This window comes from Theropithecus gelada, chromosome 2, assembly GCF_003255815.1.
Source record: "Theropithecus gelada isolate Dixy chromosome 2, Tgel_1.0, whole genome shotgun sequence".
Classification (NCBI taxonomy): domain Eukaryota; kingdom Metazoa; phylum Chordata; class Mammalia; order Primates; family Cercopithecidae; genus Theropithecus; species Theropithecus gelada.
This window is the reverse complement of record NC_037669.1, coordinates 172,181,993-172,200,787: the sequence shown is the minus strand read 5'-3', so window position 1 is coordinate 172,200,787 and position 18,795 is coordinate 172,181,993. Positions and strand designations below refer to the sequence as shown.

The window sequence follows — 18,795 nt, the reverse complement described above, 5'->3', positions numbered from 1 at the left end:
GTTGGCGTTTGTCAGATTCATTTCTCAGCACTCTTCTCTCTACCTTAAATGGTCCCCTCAAGTAACCTCATCTATGCCTAGAGCTTATTCCATTCGTACTGATGGCCCCTAAATCTTTGTTCCTAAGCTATAATGCTTTCAGGAGTGCCAAGCTCATAGCCACCTGAATGCATGAAGCCCATCAAACTCAGCATGTCTGAAACTGGGCTCATTATCCTGATTTAAAAATCTGTTCTTTGCCTTCTCCCAGTTAATGACACTATCAGCCATCACTGATAGAAGCCAAAAACCTGGGAGTTTCCTCATTTAATCAGTAACTAAATCCTATTGACTGCCTACTAAGTAATTCCAAAATCCACCCCCTTATCTTGGTCCCCATTTGACATTGCTGTAGAATTCTGTGTTTTCTGTGAGATACTTTAAAGTGGTCCTCTTAACTCTCTCAGTTTCTAGTCATTTAATCATGATTTCTACCACTTTCTACTTCATTCCTTTAAGTTCTATATTTTACTAGTAGAATGAAAATTCTAAAAAGTCAGTCTGATTGTTATGCTTAAAAATCTTCAGTGACTCCCCACTGACTATGCACAAATTCTTGGTATACAGTGTTAGCACCTGTATGCCTCTGTGTGTTTCCCCTCCTGGCTACTTTCTTCTCACCTTTCCTTGAGTTCTAGCAGACTATTTCCTGTGTTTAAAAACCTAATTCTGTAAACATTTAATTCCTGTTAGATGACTTTGTGCCTTCTGCCTGGGATGCCCTTCCCTTCTTGCTTCTCGCCTGACAAACTTAACATGATTCCTTTAGAACTCAGTCAGAAAAGGTACTTCTCCATGGAGACTTTTTTGACCCTGCCTTGAGCAGAGTTTCTCACTTCTCCCCTCGGGCCACGGCTCTACCAGCCTTTATGTTTGTTATTTGTATTGTAATGACTCATGCTTGTTGTGTGCCTCTGTGTTTTTTGTTTTTGTTTTTTTACCCCATAGTCTTAGGGTTGGGGTCTGCCTTACAGTGTCTAGCAGTGCAAGACACATGTTACTTATTTTCCTTCAATAATTTGAAGATTTTTAAAAAATTTACTTTTATCTTTATTTTTTTGAGACAGAGTTTCCCTCTCGTTGCCCAGGCTGGAGTACAATGGTGTGATCTCGACTCACCACAACCTCCACCTCTCAGGTTCAAGCAATCCTCCTGCCTCAGCCTCCCCACTAGCTGGGATTACAGGATTTTTTAATAGTATATAAAGGCCTGCCTGAGCTATAGGAACTTATTTTGCAGGTACCTTTTAGCTAGTGGTCTGGAAATCCCTCTGATAATCAAAAGCTGCCTTATTTTTTATGGTTGCTTCTAAGTAGCTGTCATTTCACTGAATGTACTAGAAAATTAGAGTTATATGCAATATTATTTACTATAGATAAGTGAAGTAAAACATGGTCTGATCAAAGTCAGCTGTTAGGACCTCGTCAGAATCACAGTTTTTAAACTTCCTTATTTGGAGGAGCTATCTGTTGATTGAAACTATCTCTAAAATATGCGATGTTTTTATTTTTACTCGTGGTTTGATTTTCTTTTTATTATGTAGGGTGATCTTGATACTACAGCAGTAAAAGTGGAATTTGATGAAGAATTCAGTGGAGTGCCAGTAGAAGGTGCAGGAGAAGAGGCATTGATTCCGTCAGCTCCTATAAATAAAGGCCCCAAACCCAAAAGGGAGAAGAAGGAGCCTGGTGAGAAATTATTATAGTTTTGTGGGTGAGAGAGAAAAACCATATGTATAGAGTATTACTAGATTCTTTTGATTGTGCTCTTTTTCTGTAGTTGAAATAATGCCTTCAATTTTAATAAACATTTATTATTTTTAATGAACTTTTCATTATAACAATTTTATTTTTACTAATGACATTTGTATCAATATGGGTACATACTTTATTGCTATTCTTTTGCTTTTAGGTACCAGAGTGAGAAAAACACCAACATCATCTGGTAAACCTAGTGCAAAGAAAGTGAAGAAACGGAATCCTTGGTCAGATGATGAATCCAAGTCAGAAAGTGACTTGGAAGAAACAGAACCTGTGGTTATTCCAAGAGATTCTTTGCTTAGGAGAGCAGCCGGTATTGTAACACAACTTGATATTAACAGTAACAGTAATTTAATATTACTGTATATTATAGTTTAGACTATGCGTTGGTATTGTTAGTATTATCAGTGTTGTTTAAGTACTAAGCCATTACTATTTCAGACGTTACAGTTAGGAAGAAGAAAAAAATGCTTTATAGAATGGTCTTTCTAGCAAAGTTGGACATAGATTTCTCTAAAGTGAATCATGTTTCCTTACTGATTTTTATTATAAAGTTTGGTTTATATGCCTTCCACAGTTTGAAGATGTTTGGGAAAAAATGTACCTTGCCACAATACCAGCAATGATAGATCTATTAATATTAGAAGTGCTTTGTGGTTTTGTTTTTGTTTGGTTTCCTACCCCTTGTATCATAAAAAAATTTCCTCCTGCTTTAGAAGTCTGAGTACATAGCTCTCTTTTAGGTAATGATAATGGTATGGGTGAACTGCGAAACCCCATTTTGCTATTATAGTAATATAGTACTTATAAGAATATAATTTGATCCTTTCTGAATTTTCATTAACGAGAAGTGTTGACATTATTAACATCTAGTGAGTTTTCTATTTTGTACAATCTTCTGAAATTTTGTTCTTTGAAAATTTGTCCTAATTTATTAAAATGAATGATACAGCATTGTGGGTGTTTACTTCTGAGAGATACATTTTTAATTATATATCAGACCTTAAATTCTTTGGTTCTGTAATCACCAGGTGATTGAATTTCTTTCCCTAGTGTACATAGGTAGCATAATATAGGTGAATCTTTAATATGAGTAGTTTAAGTTAAATGAAAATTGTTTATTAAATGCGTTAAAACTGTATTTACATACATCAAAAGTGAAGTGTAAAATTATGTAACATCCAAGTAATTTAAAAATTTTATTCCATAATACATGCTAGAAATTATAATCAAACATACTTGCTTTATAGCAATATGCCTTTCACTATAATTGGTATCTTTTTATGCATTGTATTATTGTTTTGTGAATATATTGAGATCTTTATGTCTCCTGTCTTTTCTCATTCATCTAAAAAATTATTCTGTTATTTCATAGTAAAACTAACTCTGAAGAGAAGATAGAAGTTTTTATCCAGAAAGTTAAGAGAAAGTTTAGGTGTTGGTACTGTGACTCACACCTGTAATTTCAGCACTTTGGGAGGCTGAGGAGGGAGGATCACTTGAGATCAGGAGTTCAAGACCAGCCTGGGTAACATGGCAAGACCCTGTGTCTAAAAAATTTTTTCTTAAAAATCAGCCAGGCATGGTGGCACACCTGTAGTCCCAGCTACTCAGTAGGCTGAGGGGTGAGGATTGCTTGAGCCCAGGAGTTTGAGGCTGCAGTGAGCTACAGTCATACCACTGCATTTCCTGTCCAGGCAGCAGAACAAGACTCTGTGTCAAAAAACAAGAAAGTTTAGCACTTTTAAAATAACTGTGAAATTTGTTGTTTGTGATTGCAAATATGGGAGACATTATATTCGTTGTCATTTGTATAATGGCTGTATGAGACAAGGCCATATTGACTACTTTCCTTAGCGTTTTTAATTAACTATATCAATAAGTACATTAGTTTATGCTCTCCTAACATGCACAGTATTATCTGGTAGCCTCCTGGAAAGTGTAAGACAGACATTAACACTACCAAATAACTAAGGCCAAAGTTGTTGGCTTTTATTCTGTAAATGCTTGCCTTTTTTTCTTATAGTATTTTTAGAGATGGTCAGAATATACTTTAAACACTTTATCAGTAATAATATTTCACGTATATAAAGCTAGGATTTGAGTTTAACATTCATTTTTATTTTTCCTCCTAGCCGAAAGACCTAAATACACATTTGATTTCTCAGAAGAAGAGGATGATGATGCTGATGATGATGATGATGACAATAATGATTTAGAGGAATTGAAAGTTAAAGCATCTCCCATAACAAATGATGGGGAAGATGAATTTGTTCCTTCAGATGGGTTAGATAAAGATGAATATACATTTTCACCAGGCAAATCAAAAGCCACTCCAGAGTAAGTAATGCTATTTAGTGATGTGGTATAGTTAGTTGTAAACATTTGCCACGGATATTATAGCGAGCTCTTCTAAGAAATTGTTATTCTAGGCCAGGTCTTCTTCATGAAGGAATCAATCTTGTTAATATTGCAGCTGTTCCCATCACAGTTGCTGTAGTTTAAAGGAAGGATTGGCAAACTTTTTCCATAAAGGGCTCAATAGTAAATGTTTTAGGCTTTGTGGGCCATATTGTTTATGTCACATCTTCTTAATGCTGCCATTCTAGTAAAAAAGCAGCCATAAATGATACGTAAATAAATGAGTGTAGCCATGTTCCAATAAAGTATTATTTACAAAAATAGGCAGCAGGCCCATGGGATATAGTTGGACAACCCCTGGTTTTGAGAAAACTTACTAAGTCCTTAGAATTGGGTGGTTTGTTTCTTCCCTAAATTTGGCCTCGATAGATTTTTCTTGCTTTTGGTAAGCGTGAACACATCTGGGATTTGAGGTTTGTGAACTATTTTCGATTTTTTAAAAAGTATTTTCTCACATATTACAGTTGGCCTTCACCAGATCCTGAAATAATTGCCCACCTGTAGTCTTGAATTAGAAATAGGATTGTTGCCAGGTGTGATGGGGATTCTGTCTTTCTCCTTGGGTTTTTGTCCATAGTTTGCTGATCTTAAATTCTGGAATGGTTATTTCTATCAACTATAGAATTTGGTTTAATAGTATTTTGAATAACTTTAAACCATTGCTTAGTTTCCATTCTTTTTTATATTAAATAATTGATTTGTATGGTGTCTGTGTGTATATATGGTGTGTGCACATGGCTCATGGATATGTCTGCACACTTTTACACGTAAGAGAGAGTTTTATTACCCTGTCTTTAACAGAGAAAGAAATGAAAACTAAAGTTTTGTTCTGTGATTATAATCCTGCAGTACGTATTATATATAATTTATCAGGATTGAAGTCAGATATTTAAATTGTATCCTCTGTGGTGTTTCTTTTCTTTCTAATAGAAAATCTTTGCATGACAAAAAAAGTCAGGATTTTGGAAATCTCTTTTCATTTCCTTCATATTCTCAGAAGTCAGAAGATGGTATGTTCATTTAGTCTTTTCATTAGTTACTGTACTTTTGCTTTTAGTGGTGGAGAGAAAACAGTAAATAAATCGTTAGGTCATGATTTAGCTTCAGAATTTTTTACAAGTAGGAAACTTCCTTTTTATATTTTGCTCAAGATAATAAGATTTCTTTACTTTTTCTGAGGTGATTCCTAACTCATTGGTCAAAATAGGCATTATGGAAGCATTTAGGTGGACACGCAAATGCTTATCTTTGTTTATGGGTGTGAGTGTATGTGTAGTGTTTTAATGAGAGGCAAGAAATAATGAAATTTTGAAAGCTTGAAATTTGATTTTCATGGCAATGTGAATGTATATACTACAGTTTTCTAAATCTGTAAGGGCACCAGTATGATTGCAGATTGGTTTTACTAAACCCTAGTTACCTGAGAGATTAAAACCTTCATAAGAACACATTTAATTGGTGTATATACTTTTTGTTTCCTGTATTTTTTTTTGTATGGAATTTTTAAGGTCATTTAATTTATTCACTGTCATTTTTTAATACACACATCTATACATTTAGACATATTTGGTACATGTTCTATATGTATAGATACTCATTTTTGACAGTGTGACAAAAGAGTTGTATAAACATATTTATTTACATCCAAGTAGCTATTTTAAAAGTTTGTGCTATGGTGTTAGGGAAGAATGGATTGATTAAACTAATTTGCATGCAAAAGTAAACTGAAGGTAAGCCTGTCTGCCTTTTGAATTAGTCTTCAATAATTTATTTTAAAATAGGAATACTTACTGTTCTTTTAGATGTAAACATTGTTACTGATATTCCTGAAATGGTTAATAGTATTATTTATGTAGGTACTAAAATAATCCAGTGGAACATTTTCATATCTCATTTTAAAATAAATTGTCAGCATGTATTTTTGAATTGGTCAGTTATGTTTTAAATATTTAACATTTAGTACTTTTAATTTTTACTACTTTATGCACTTCTGTGTTATTTCACCACAGAGTTAACATTTTTCGTGTATAACTGATACGTTTTATTTTCTGCTGTTTGTATATTGTGGATTATCTGGTCACATAATAGTAACATAAGATCAATTGTCTAGCTAAAGAGAAGTCATCAGTTAAGAGTCAAAGTTTACTGGGAGATCTTTATAATATCTCTTTACTAAAAGAAGGCTTTGCAATTTTTAGATTCAGCTAAATTTGACAGTAATGAAGAAGATTCTGCTTCTGTTTTTTCACCATCATTTGGTCTGAAACAGATAGATAAAGTTCCAAGTAAAACAGTAGCTGCTAAAAAGGGTATGTACTTATATTTGATTGAGTTAAGCATTGCATAGAGATAGTTAATGTAAAAGGAAATGTAACTTAATTTGAAACTATTTGCATTTTTTATCATAAAACAATTAAGAAGTATAAGTGCTTACAAGGAGAACCTCTCTTGTTTTCTAACCATGTGAGGGAATTAATAAAATTCTAACCATGTGAGGGAATTAATAAAATTTCTTTAAGACTTCATTTTAAAGCTGTTGTAATTATAAAATAATCCCATGCATTGATATCTAAAGATAGCTTTCTAGAAAAGCTCCCTTGTGGTTAGGTTGTAATGGAGATTAAAATTTTGTCTTGCTAGTAGCCTGCTTCTGTTATCTTTGTTGATCATTACTCCACTCCTTATGTGGAGGGATTGGTCAGTTCAGTGGAGGTCCTCTTTTTCTATGTGAGTCATGCAGCTTCTCTCTTTTTCATAGCCTTAGATTGGCCACAAAACACTTTGAGTTGATTAATGGATCTCTTACTAGTACCAAGATATATGTACCTTGGTCTTTCTGAAAGGGGTCAGTATTTGTGCTTTGTGTTTGAAGGATGACACTTAAAAAAACCCCACAAATCTAATTGAGATGTGTGCTACTTAAGATAGCAAGTAAATAATATGGATTGTTCCCTCAAGGATTTTAAAAATTCACAACAGACAACCTCATTACAGACACACATGCATTGAATGTAGTAGAACAATTTTGAAAAGTCCTGCTTACTCTGACTGCACTGGAACCATATTGAGAAATTGGTTATCTATAAGAGTCTCTGTAGCCAACACACTGGGTGACCTACTCATGTCCCAGTGCCCTTACCACGTAGTGCACATTGGGCAATGTCTGCATTCTTTGCCTGAGGACTTCCTCTTTGCCACTGTGCTGGAATATTAACGCTCCCCTGCTCCCAGCTGCCTTTAAGTAGTGGATTGAGGAAAGTTGTTCTGTAAATATCTCAGTGTCCTTGCCTCTCATGTGAGCCAACTGTGAGATGTGTGTTTCACACTGGCTCTCAAAAATTTCTTGTGGAATTAAGCTCCTAGAGTGATGATTGGCTTGATAACTTACCCATTACTGGCTGCCTTCTCTTCGTTGTCTCATTTTTGTCTCCCTTTCCTTTACCTCTCAAATAAATACTTATACTTAAATCCTTACTCTAGGATTAGGCAGATTGGCCCAAATCTGGGGAACCCAAATTGAGATAGACCCTCTAATTTCTCTTTTTTTAAAAAAAAACAATCAGGCTGGGTGCAGTGGCTCATACCTGTAACCCTAGAACTTTGGGAGGTCGAGGCAGGGAGATCACTTGAGTTCAGGAGTTTGAGACCAGCCTAGCCAACATGGCGAAATCCCATCTCTACTAAAAATACAAAAATTAGCCTGGTGTGGTGGCACGTGCATGCCTGTAGTCCCAGCTACTCAGGAAGCTGAGGCACAAGAATCGCTTGAAACTCGGGAGGCAGAGGTTGCAGTGAGCTGAGATGGCAACACTGCACTCCAGCCGGGACGGTAGAGTGAGACTCCATCTCAAATAACAACAGAACAATCAACATCTTTTTAAAATAATCTTCATATGAGCATCTTATAAACACCCTGAAAACTTAGGAGCCATATTACTTATTGAAACATACCCCGTTTCCTTCATAGAACTGTTCACCCATATTGAACCTAATGAGTTTAGCATGACTAAAAGGCTAGAATATCATGGCACCTATTCTACTTGCTTCCTTCTTCAATAGCTGAACTGGCCTTGTCTAAGTTGAATAGGTGACTGCCTGTGTGGCGTGATTTCAGGGACCCCAGCAAGTCCTCGACCTTCCTCTAGTCTCCCTTACAAAATACAATTCCAATTAAAATACCATTTCAAGAAGAGGATGCATGACATCCCTCTGTGGGATTGTCTGCCTTAACTCCAAATTGCATATATTATATGTTAAATTCTGTAGTTCCAATAGTTTACAGCAGAAAGGCAGCTGTAGTACTCAGATATCTGACCTGTTTGTCTGGTAAGTTGAAAGTGCCATGTAACTCCAAGCAAAGGAAAAAAAGTGGTTCCTAGAACACCTGGCTGAGTTTATACTCCCTGCCAGGAGCTGCCCTGTGGTTCTTGTGGTAGATATAGTCATGAAGACTCAGGTGGGAAAAACCACACAATATGGGTGCCACTTTCCTAGGGCTCCTCCTGCTCTTGGCTCATGAGGGGCCTTATTTGTAGTGTCTCAAATTGTGACAGGGATACATTTTCCATCGAATCAGCATAGGTTTTTTGTTTGTTTTTTTAAACAAAGTCTACAGTTAATATATTTTCTTCCAAATTAGGTTTTCTTAATTACACAAAAAGTGATATATCAGTTTTTTTTCTTTTTCTTTTTTTTTTTTTGAGACAGAGTCTTGCTCTATCGCCAAGGCTGGAGTGGAGTGGCATGATCTTGGCTCACAGCAACCTCCCTTGCCTGGGTTAAAGCGATTCCCCTACCTCATCGTCCCAAGTAGCTGGGACTACAGGCGCACGCTACCTCATTGGGCTAATTTTTTGTATTTTTAGTAGAGATGGGGTTTCACCATGTTGGGTAGGCTGGTCTCAAACTCCTGACTCCAGGTAATCCGCCTGCCTTGGCCTCCCAGAGTGCTGGGATTACAGGTGTGAGCCATTGCAACTGGCCTGATTTATCAGTTTTCACATAGAACTGCAGATAAAGCTGTAAAACAAGGTCTATTTTTCAAAATTCAGCAAAGCAAAGGCCTTGTATTTGTTGTCTACTTATCTAGGACTTTATATTTCTTTCCATATAAAAATGCCAACTCTGGATTTCAGCTTTTGAATGGAAGTGAGTTGGTTTCTATTCATTGTATTTGAGGATCCCATACATTTTTTTTTCTCTAAAACATTCTAAAAGGACTTAATCTGTGGTTATACTTGGGTTATAATTAATTTATCAAATATTCTACTCTTTTGTCATGACTATATTTAAAAGTTACTGCTTAATTTATTTTTAATGGCTCTTCCTTAAAATGTCTTAATTGTATTACCTAAGGGCAAATTATACATAATTAAATAAAAAGCATTTTGTCATCTATGAGAAATTGTTTGCCTTTACATTGCCGCCAAGCAGAGAGAAACCATTTCATTAAGGCGACTCAATTTTTTTTTTTTTCGAGATGGAGTTTTGCTCTTGTTGCCCAGCCTGGAGTACAGTGGCGTGATCTCAGCTCACTGTGACCTTCTGGGTTCAAGCGATTCTCCTGCCTCAGCCTCCCAAGTAGCTGGGATTACAGGCACCCACCACCATGCCCAGCTAATTTTTGCATTTTTAGTAGAGATGGGGTTTCACCATGTTGGCCAGGCTGGTCTTGAACTGCTGATCTCAGGTGATCCACCCAACTTGGCGTCCCAAAGTGCTGGGATTACAGGTGTGAGCCACTGCGCCCAGCCAGGCAACTCAGTTTCTAATCAGCTATGAGAAATTCCATTTATATAGGACTCTCTTCAGTTTGATTTGTTGGTAAGTATATTGACCTGTGAAATGGAAATTTGCTTACTAGGAAAACCGTCTTCAGATACAGCCCCTAAGCCCAAGAGAGCCCCCAAACAGAAGAAAGTAGTAGAGGCTGTAAACTCTGACTCAGATTCAGAATTTGGCATTCCAAAGAAGACTACAACACCAAAAGGTGAGGATTATCTTCTTATAACCCTTTAAACATATACTGTATGGAAAAGATGGAATTTTTTCTACCTCATTGAATTTAGAGAGGCTAGGTATCTATTTTGTTTTAAATTGCTTTACTCCTCAGTAAGCGGTGTGTCTAGGAATCAGTGCTGAATATAGTCCAAAGGAGGTATAGCAATTTAGTTCAGTCACTTTGTTTTACAAATTAAAAAAACTGAGGCTCAAAGAGGTTAAATAAGAATCCCTAAGAATGGTCCAAATTCTCCCCTGCAGCCAACTCACTGAAAGTTGTTCTTAAAAAGTCAGATTAGCACTCCACACTAACTAAATTGTGACACTTATTGTAATGGGCTAGATCCAGGACTCGTAGGCTAGAACTTTTTTTCTCACCTAAGAAATAACTGTACTCAGGACCACACAAGGAACCAGCTCCAGTTCTCCGTGGCATCCCTTCTTTGTCTCCAGAATCTGGAAAGCCCTTAAAGATGCTTTATAAAATATGTTTGTAAGACATGATATGCTCTGAGGGTAGCTGCTCCATCTTTTATTCAACTGAAGAATATCTTCCTCAGTGTGTCTCTTCTATTTCTTAAAGGAGTGGTTGGGATAAGGGGAGCTGTGGACCAAAGGGAAATGGGGATAATAGGGTGGAAAAGAGTCATAGGGACTGGGAAGGTAGTACTCATGATATGCAGGATTGAAAGCCTTTATCAATTCAAAAATGCTATTTCCCTGATTAATTTGATCAAATATGACATCCCAAGATTATGTAAGGCTATCTTTGTACTTGTCCAATCTAGCTGTCAAGGAATTTTTAAAGATTTAAAATTAATTGCTATTTAGTTCTATTTTATTTCATTGGCATCATTGTGGGATGGAGAACATCTGGCCCCTACTTAAATATTACCTTTTCTCCTTTCACCTCCAATGATGAGAATAAGAGGTTAGGTAGATGAAAAAAATGCTGCATGTGCCAAGTCTAGGTCTGAGAAGGAATATGTATTTGACATTTTATAGTCAATACTGATGGTTCTCAGATGGTGCCACTCAACGTGGGATATGCAATTGGTTGTTACTAGTCTTTGATAAGTAAAACTGAGTAAACATTTAGACCTTTATGATAATTTTGTGTTAATAAAACAGCATGTGATCACATTTTTTAGTAATTTGTGTTCTATTGTATTTTTAAAAGTATTGGCCCATGACAAATTAGAAATTTAAAAAAAAATTTAAATCACATGTCATTTAAAAAATACTTTTTCCAAGGTATTTCCTTTTTAGGCTCAAGGACCACATAGCAAATACAGATGTTTTAGGTATGAAGGGATTCATCATTAAAATTTGTCTCTGGGACTTTCCCATTAATTTAAATATATTTGTGAAAAAGTCTTTGGTCATGTCAATCCCAGAATTGAAATGCTACTGCCAAGTTGTTTATAATCACTCATAGTAAGAGATCAGGACTGCAGTGTTGCACTGATTGGGCATGCCAAAGAAATAAACTACAATGTTGTGGCATTTATCTTTTTATATTGCACTTACCCATGGAAGAAAAAACCTTTTGTATCATTTTAAGGTAAAGGCCGAGGGGCAAAGAAAAGGAAAGCATCTGGCTCTGAAAATGAAGGCGACTATAACCCTGGCAGGAAAACATCCAAAACAGCAAGCAAGGTAACTGGGAACATCATTGCACATTAGTGCATGGCTTTTTAAAAAAAGATCTGTAACTGACTTAGTTTGCTTATTACCACAGTCCTGGAACAGCTTTCCACCTAGCATCTCATATCAATATGGGGCTTGTATATGGTTAAGGAATTATTCAAGTATAAATGTATATAATCAGGACTAGTTTCTAAATAACAGTGTGCTATAAATTAACCTACTTAGAATCTTCCGTTTCATCCATTGAGCTATAGTACTGTTATGTTACCTAAATATTAGACTCTTTCAGACTAAAATATTATTTTTCAGACTAAAGACTGTTTCCTTTTAACTTGGATTTATTTGACCAGGGCTAATTTGATTTTTTTTTAATTGAATTCATTTGACTGTGGCTAATTTTCCCAATTAGTCTGACCCTTTTCCAGAAGTACACTATTTTTTTTTAGGTAAATGAATGACATCAGCTACCTCCATCCCTTTTTTTCTCTTCCTAGTAAAACTTAAAAATACCAATGTAGATGATCATAGCTTTATGTGGATTTCCACCCTGACCTTTTCCATCCAGTCATCTTCTGTGTCTCAGGTCCACCTCGGTGATGCTTTGCATGTTTTAAAACCCTTAACAGTGCATACTCCACGTGGTGCGGGAGTCTTGTTTCCTCCCATGAATTCTGGATACGTACTTAGCAATAGGACAGCTTGAATTTTTACTAATCTGGGCATTGTGCATACTTTTTGGGTAAAATATAATTTTAGAAATAAAAGTGTTGTTACATTTTTCAGGCTAGAACTTGGTAAATATGAAACCAAGGTAGCGAATTACTGTATGTAATCTTTTTCCTCCAAAAAATAAGGTAACTGGTCTTAAACTTAGGTTAGCATTACAACTCTAATTTTAAAAGTTCCATTATTGGTAATACTTCCTAAACATAAGTGAAGTTTAAGGAGTGATAGTTCTTCATACTAGTCTTTATTTCTTTTAATAACTTTTAAATCTAATCTATTGAAAAAAAATATCTAGAAACCGAAGAAAACATCCTTTGATCAGGATTCAGATGTGGACATCTTCCCCTCAGACTTCCCTTCTGAGCCACCTTCTCTGCCACGAACCGGTCGGGCTAGGAAAGAAGTAAAATATTTTGCAGAGTCTGATGAAGAAGAAGAAGATGTTGATTTTGCAATGTTTAATTAAGTGCCCAAAGAGCACAAACAAACATTTTTCAACAAATACCTTGTGTTGTCCTTTTGTCTTTTCTGTCTCAGACTTTTGTACATCTGGCTTATTTTAATGTGATGATGTAATTGATGATGGATTTTTATTATTGTGGTAGGCCTTTTAACATTTTGTTCTTACACATACAGTTTTATGCTCTTTTTTACTCATTGAAATGTCACGTACTGTCTGTCTGATTGGCTTGTAGAATTGTTATAGACTGCCGTGCATTAGCACAGATTTTAACTGTCATGGTTACAAACTACAGACCTGCTTTTTGAAATGAAATTTAAACATTAAAAATGGAACTGTGTTCTCTGTCTCTTTACTGAAGATTAAAGTGTAGTAAAGGCTCCCACACACCTTTAAAATAAATATATTTTATTCTTTGCCAGGAGACTCCATGGAAAAAGGTAAACAGTATATGAACATAGAAAGCATTGTTAAACAAACAATCTCAATGTACAAACAGAGCCAGTGAAAGTACATCACAGACTTGCTAGTATAAAAAAAAAAAAAAAAAAAAAATTCCACTAGTGCTTAAATGAGAACTAAGAAACTGACACTTGTATCTGTTAACCACTCTACCACAGCTTTCACTCTGCTTCATAGTGATTGAACAAGGTCAAAGGAGTCTGATTCTATGCCTGTGTCTTTGGGAGTTAATATTAGCCCCTTGGCATCAAGAAGGCTGGAAAAAAAAATCCCAATATCAGGCATGAATCAGGAAGGACACTAGAGTTACATGGTCCAGGTGGTAGACCAGCCTGCTAATTATCCCATGAAATTTCCCTAATGGCTTGTGAACAGGTAAACAAAAACTTAACACTGAAAAGTGTTTCTGCCTTGGAGGCTATCATTACTGTAAAAATTTTTTTTTTTTTAAACTGTGTAGTTATGTCATTAAACAAGTAATAAACCACTTTTAATTTAAAGTGACATTAACAATTGAACAAATGACATTTGATTAACTGAACTGGCAGTTACAATGATACAGAATTCTCTTCTGCTAGTGCAGGGAATTTGTATACTTTTACTGGGCAACATGAAATAAAAGATGCAGTTTGAGAGCATCAGAAAGAGCAAAGACAAGCTTCCATACTAACTAAATTAGAATATCTTCAGTCTTATCTTGTCATACTGTACAATAGTCCTGTTTCCTTACCTTGATGTCTTGACTATTCCATGAAAGCAAGACAGTTACCTTTTTGAACGTAGGTGGACATGTACAGTAGTCTGTTTCATAACCTTGGTGTCATGGTTATTTTGAGTATGCAAGACAAAAGGAAAGCACCAAACATACAGTATAGAAAGAACAGAGCCATACTTCTGTATGTACAAAGTCTTCAGAAACTTAACCAGGGGTAAATCATTTTGACTGGGTCTTTGCCATGCAATCTTGAGTGTTCAAAGAGGAAAATAGAAGCTTTTAACTAGTTTCTGGTTGCATGAAATGGCTGATTTTTTTAGAATTTGAAAAGTTTGTATTTCTAGGTAAGTTACACAGTGAGGAGTATATATATTGATACATACGAAAACTTCTTGGTCCTTCTTGAGTTTTAATATATTTTCAGTCCAAAAACTAAGCAGCAGTAAAAATGTTTTTTCTTGCATTTTAAATCCTGGAACTGAAGGTACTGGGGAATGTTTGAAGTAGCTAGAAAATGTCTTATTGCACAAGTGGTGACTGACTGACCCCACTGTTTTCCACTGAGCTGGGTGAGATGCTAGGACTGTGCTCTGCTGTGTTCCCACTTGAACTTGGGGTCAAGGGTTCGTGTCCTTCAGAATTCTCCAGCATTTCTTGAATGAGAGGTGGCATTGATCCAGGAATTTCCATTTTCAAGGTAATTACACGTTCTGCACCTTTTCAAAAGAGATCATGGAAATCTGGTTAAGATAAGGAGTTAAGCTATGACAGATAACCAGGGACCAATTTTCATATATTTTAACAGAGGTGTTTCCTAAGACTGTCACTTAGGAATTATGAAATGTTACTATCAGGTGGCTTTTTGTTGAAAAGGATCCATGGATTACTATCACACTCATAAATACAAAGATGTATTTGGAATGGGAATTGCATCCACCAAAAATCATGTTCGTTTGTTCTGAAGTTAGAATCAGATTGGGTTCTCGGCCAGCTCAGACTCACAGTATGTTGATAAGAGAGGGTCTTTTTATGATCTGCTAGAACTTTATTCGTCTTTTATGCAAGCAGTAACTGATACAATTGCTCCTTTTGATAACAGAAAATTATGCAAACAATGCCTCCCAGAGACCATCCGTATTTTACACCATTAAAACATTTTTTACTTTATGGAAAAGCAGCAGAGATACGGTGACATTTAAACTTGATGTCTTCGTTTCAGGAAATAACAATTTACAAAGAGAAGTTCCTGATGAAAGAAGTGTATCTTGAAAAAGACAGGTTGATGCCAGTTACCCGCAAACAGAGGAACTGACAATGTGCGGTTATTATTAACAACTTGATTTAGCAGCACTCTGTCCAGTACAGTACCCACTAGGTAGCTAAATTTGTTAAATAAAATTAGAAAACCAGTGCCTCAGTTGCATAAGCCACACTTCAAGTGCTCGAGAACCTCTTGTGTCTAGTGGCTACTGACATGAACAGTACAGATTATTTCTGTAATTGCAGTAAATTCTATTAGATATCACTAGTCATCTGTACAGAATGACAGTATTAAGTTAAACAGCCTCGTTTTTAAAAATCGAAGATACCATATTCACAACCACACTGGTATCTGCTGTTTACTTCTCTTAATCCCATGCAAGGATGAATTCAGAATGCTCATGGAGGAGACCTCTTAGAAGGAGCTCAGGAGTTAAGACTGCTTATCAAACAAGTTCCCTGTGCTTTTAAGCACTTTCTGAAATACAGAGTTTATTCCTTGGCTAGCAAACATCTTCAGAGACAGAGTAAGTAGTCTGATGGGGAAAGGAGAATGACAATAACCCATTTGGTACCAGGGATAGCTGCTGAGTTGTGTCTCTACATAGAAAAACCTTACTGTTAACATTCAACTGTGATATAGCTCTAGGCACCTCTCTAATTGCTTGAGTTGCTACATAAACAGAAAATCACTAGGCAAAGAATATTTATACCTCTTAGGAAGGCAAGAATTCCTTTGCTTAGAAGTGTGCAGAAGGAAATCTGCCTATATACAAAAGAGCAATGGCTAAAGTGATTGAGAGAAACTTAACAAAGGTTTAGACATTCAGGAAAAACTGGAGTCAAGGTTACATAAACCAGAGGTGTGTAGAAAGCTGGAATTAAATGTATGAACCTAGACAATTAGCCTGTTATAGTACATTCTCTTGAAAACAATGTTTTTCTTATCAGTCAAATTTTAAAGCTCTTAATCATTAAGATAGTTGAATAGGGTAAGATTTGAGGGGTTTTTGGGGGGATGGGGTGGGGGGGATACTATTTCTTTTGATTTCAATGAGAAATGAGTTCCAAAACTTAAAAAGCAGCCATTAAACATCCTGAATTGAATAAAGCGACACAACCTGGTAAGGCCCTCAAGTCCACTGTGTGACTACAGTACTGAGAACACAAAGACATACCTTTAGCACTGATGCTACGGAGATCTGTGATTTTCATTAAGATCTTTGGAAACATGTGAGGCTTGCTGGGTCGTCTTTTTCTGATATAAATTTTTAGTGCTTCCAGCAATGGTTCTTGTAGTTTATCTACTTTTGTCGGTTCCTCAAGGTCCTGGCGGTCTACATACCAGGAATAAAGTATTAAATAAAATCAGGATTTATGCCCTTTTCCCCTCTTCCTTGTTTCCTAATTCCTACTGAGTTCATTAATTTGGTGATTCAGTTACATACACAAATTTGCAGACTTACGCAATTGCTTTAAACAGTGATACTTGAAAGAAAAAAAAACCGCCCCCCTTGGTAGTATAAACATTTTGATGGCTGGTTGCTTTTGTCCCAGGGAAAGAATTACCTCCTGTGACCAGAAGGTGTCACTACCGAACTGAATTAAAACCTTGAGCAGGATGGTTATTTTAGCACAAAGTAAATCGGCTCCTTAATTAAAGCCATTACTTTTTAACCACTTACGAGTCAGCCTCCTGTAGGCCAGTAGGGGTCACTACAGAGAAGAAAGCTAAATTTTATCCCAGTCCTCCAAGGGTTGGTGGGAGGGCCCAGCCAAATACTTGTATACCTACCCACTAAATAACAAACAGCACATACAAGTCCCTGGTCATCATTCAAATGTCCCCAGGCAATTCATTTTACAATAGTCTGATCCTACATTTAAGGAAAAAAAAAACAAAAAAAAAAACAAAAAAAAAACCCTGTGGCAATTGGAGTAATAGCTTTTTGGGATTTCGTTCTGAGCTGAAGGATCCCAAATACCATTAGTTAATTTGTAACAACATGAAAAAATACAATGAACCCAGGCATGTGTGCCTGGCTTTATTCACATCTTTTCCCATGTAAACAACTCCAAAAGGGAAATGAGGAATTTTTTCACGAATGGCAAGTATCAACTGTTCTTCATGGAATTTCATGAGGCTTTTCTACATAGTTGGTACCTCCACAGATTAAGCAGATGGCACTGAGAAGGCCTGTTTCTGTGTCATCCATTTCCAAAGGCAGGAGCTGGTTGGCAAAGGTGAACACAAGGTCAGTCAGAGGACCAAATCCAGCATTGTGCATCTGAGTTCGATTTAGGGTAAGGCCGTCTGAAAAAGTCATGGTGTCTTGTTCTGGGGTATACCTGGTGCAAATTCTAAGAATCTGGAAGGGGAAAAAAAAAATTGATGGATGTTCTAAGCCAGCCTGTCCTGAAATCATCAATCAGATTTAAGCAGGAAATAACATGAAGATTTCCAAGAAGCTCTTACATCACATGGGGCAGTCTGTCCCCCTTTCACATGTTGAATGTCTTCTTTAGCTCTTTCATTAAGAGACTACAGAAGTCAAAACCTAGGGGCTGAAGTGTTTTAGGAAATACTAAACAGGACCCAAGAAATTCTGAGAAATATCTTTTTAAAAGTAATTCATTATTTGATTCAAATAAACATTTACTGAGTACCTAAGTATGTCCCAGGCACTGTGCCAGGTGCTGGAGGTTTAAAAAAAAAAAAAAAGATGAATAAGATTCTATTTTTTAAGAGCTTACGGTGTACAATAAATGACAATATCATTTATTAAATGCATAGTATATATCAAGTTTTGTACATACCCTATATTCAATCTTTCAAACAGCTTGGTAAAATGAATATTATTCTTATTTTACAAATGAAGGACTTAAGATGTGCCCAATGTCACATAGTTAACATGTAACTGAATCTGACTCAAACCCAAGTTAGGCTGACTCTCCCATGATGCCTCTGATCGCATAGTTACACAGACAGCTACAATACAAGGCACGTGAGTGAAACCAGCAAGGTGTTAGGGAGTTCAGAAGAAGGAAAGCTCAGAAATAGGCAAGAGGAAATCAAGGGCAGATCCATAAAGAGGTGGCATTTCAACCAAACCCTAAAGTGTTGACAGGATTTCTACAGGCAAAAAGCCTGAGTCACTCCGCTAGAGTCTCCCAGTCCCACCCAGTGTATGCTTGACACATAACCCTGTTGGCCCCCTGGGGCGCCAGCTACTAAGGAGACTCCTGCTCACTGCCCTATGCCTCTAAGCCTCACTCAGAGCAAAACAAACTGAAAATGCCT

At 36.4% G+C, this 18,795-nt stretch overlaps 2 protein-coding genes across 8 annotated transcripts in view; one reads left to right on the top strand and one right to left on the bottom strand.

Moving 5' to 3' along the window:
- Positions 1-13,397, top strand: part of TOP2B (DNA topoisomerase II beta) — a 67,722-nt gene extending 54,325 nt beyond the window's left edge. For both annotated transcript variants that reach the window (XM_025374721.1, XM_025374722.1), the window contains exons 29-36: positions 1,584-1,728; positions 1,952-2,113; positions 3,936-4,140; positions 5,152-5,231; positions 6,420-6,530; positions 10,085-10,210; positions 11,786-11,880; positions 12,893-13,397. In XM_025374721.1, the coding sequence (XP_025230506.1) occupies positions 1,584-1,728; positions 1,952-2,113; positions 3,936-4,140; positions 5,152-5,231; positions 6,420-6,530; positions 10,085-10,210; positions 11,786-11,880; positions 12,893-13,063 (1,095 nt within the window). In that variant the 3' untranslated portion in view covers positions 13,064-13,397. The remainder of the gene's footprint in view (positions 1-1,583; positions 1,729-1,951; positions 2,114-3,935; positions 4,141-5,151; positions 5,232-6,419; positions 6,531-10,084; positions 10,211-11,785; positions 11,881-12,892) is intronic.
- Positions 13,398-13,448: 51 nt separating this feature from the next.
- The window catches only part of RARB (retinoic acid receptor beta), a 767,875-nt gene continuing 762,528 nt past the window's right edge, over positions 13,449-18,795 (bottom strand). For 5 of the 6 annotated variants that reach the window (XM_025374723.1, XM_025374728.1, XM_025374724.1 and 2 more), the window contains 3 exons: positions 17,659-17,863; positions 16,673-16,831; positions 13,449-14,950 (listed from right to left, as the gene is read on the bottom strand). In XM_025374723.1, coding sequence (XP_025230508.1) covers positions 14,754-14,950; positions 16,673-16,831; positions 17,659-17,863 — 561 coding nt within the window. In that variant the 3' untranslated portion in view covers positions 13,449-14,753. The remainder of the gene's footprint in view (positions 14,951-16,672; positions 16,832-17,658; positions 17,864-18,795) is intronic. The other variant, XM_025374725.1, reaches the window with a different exon arrangement.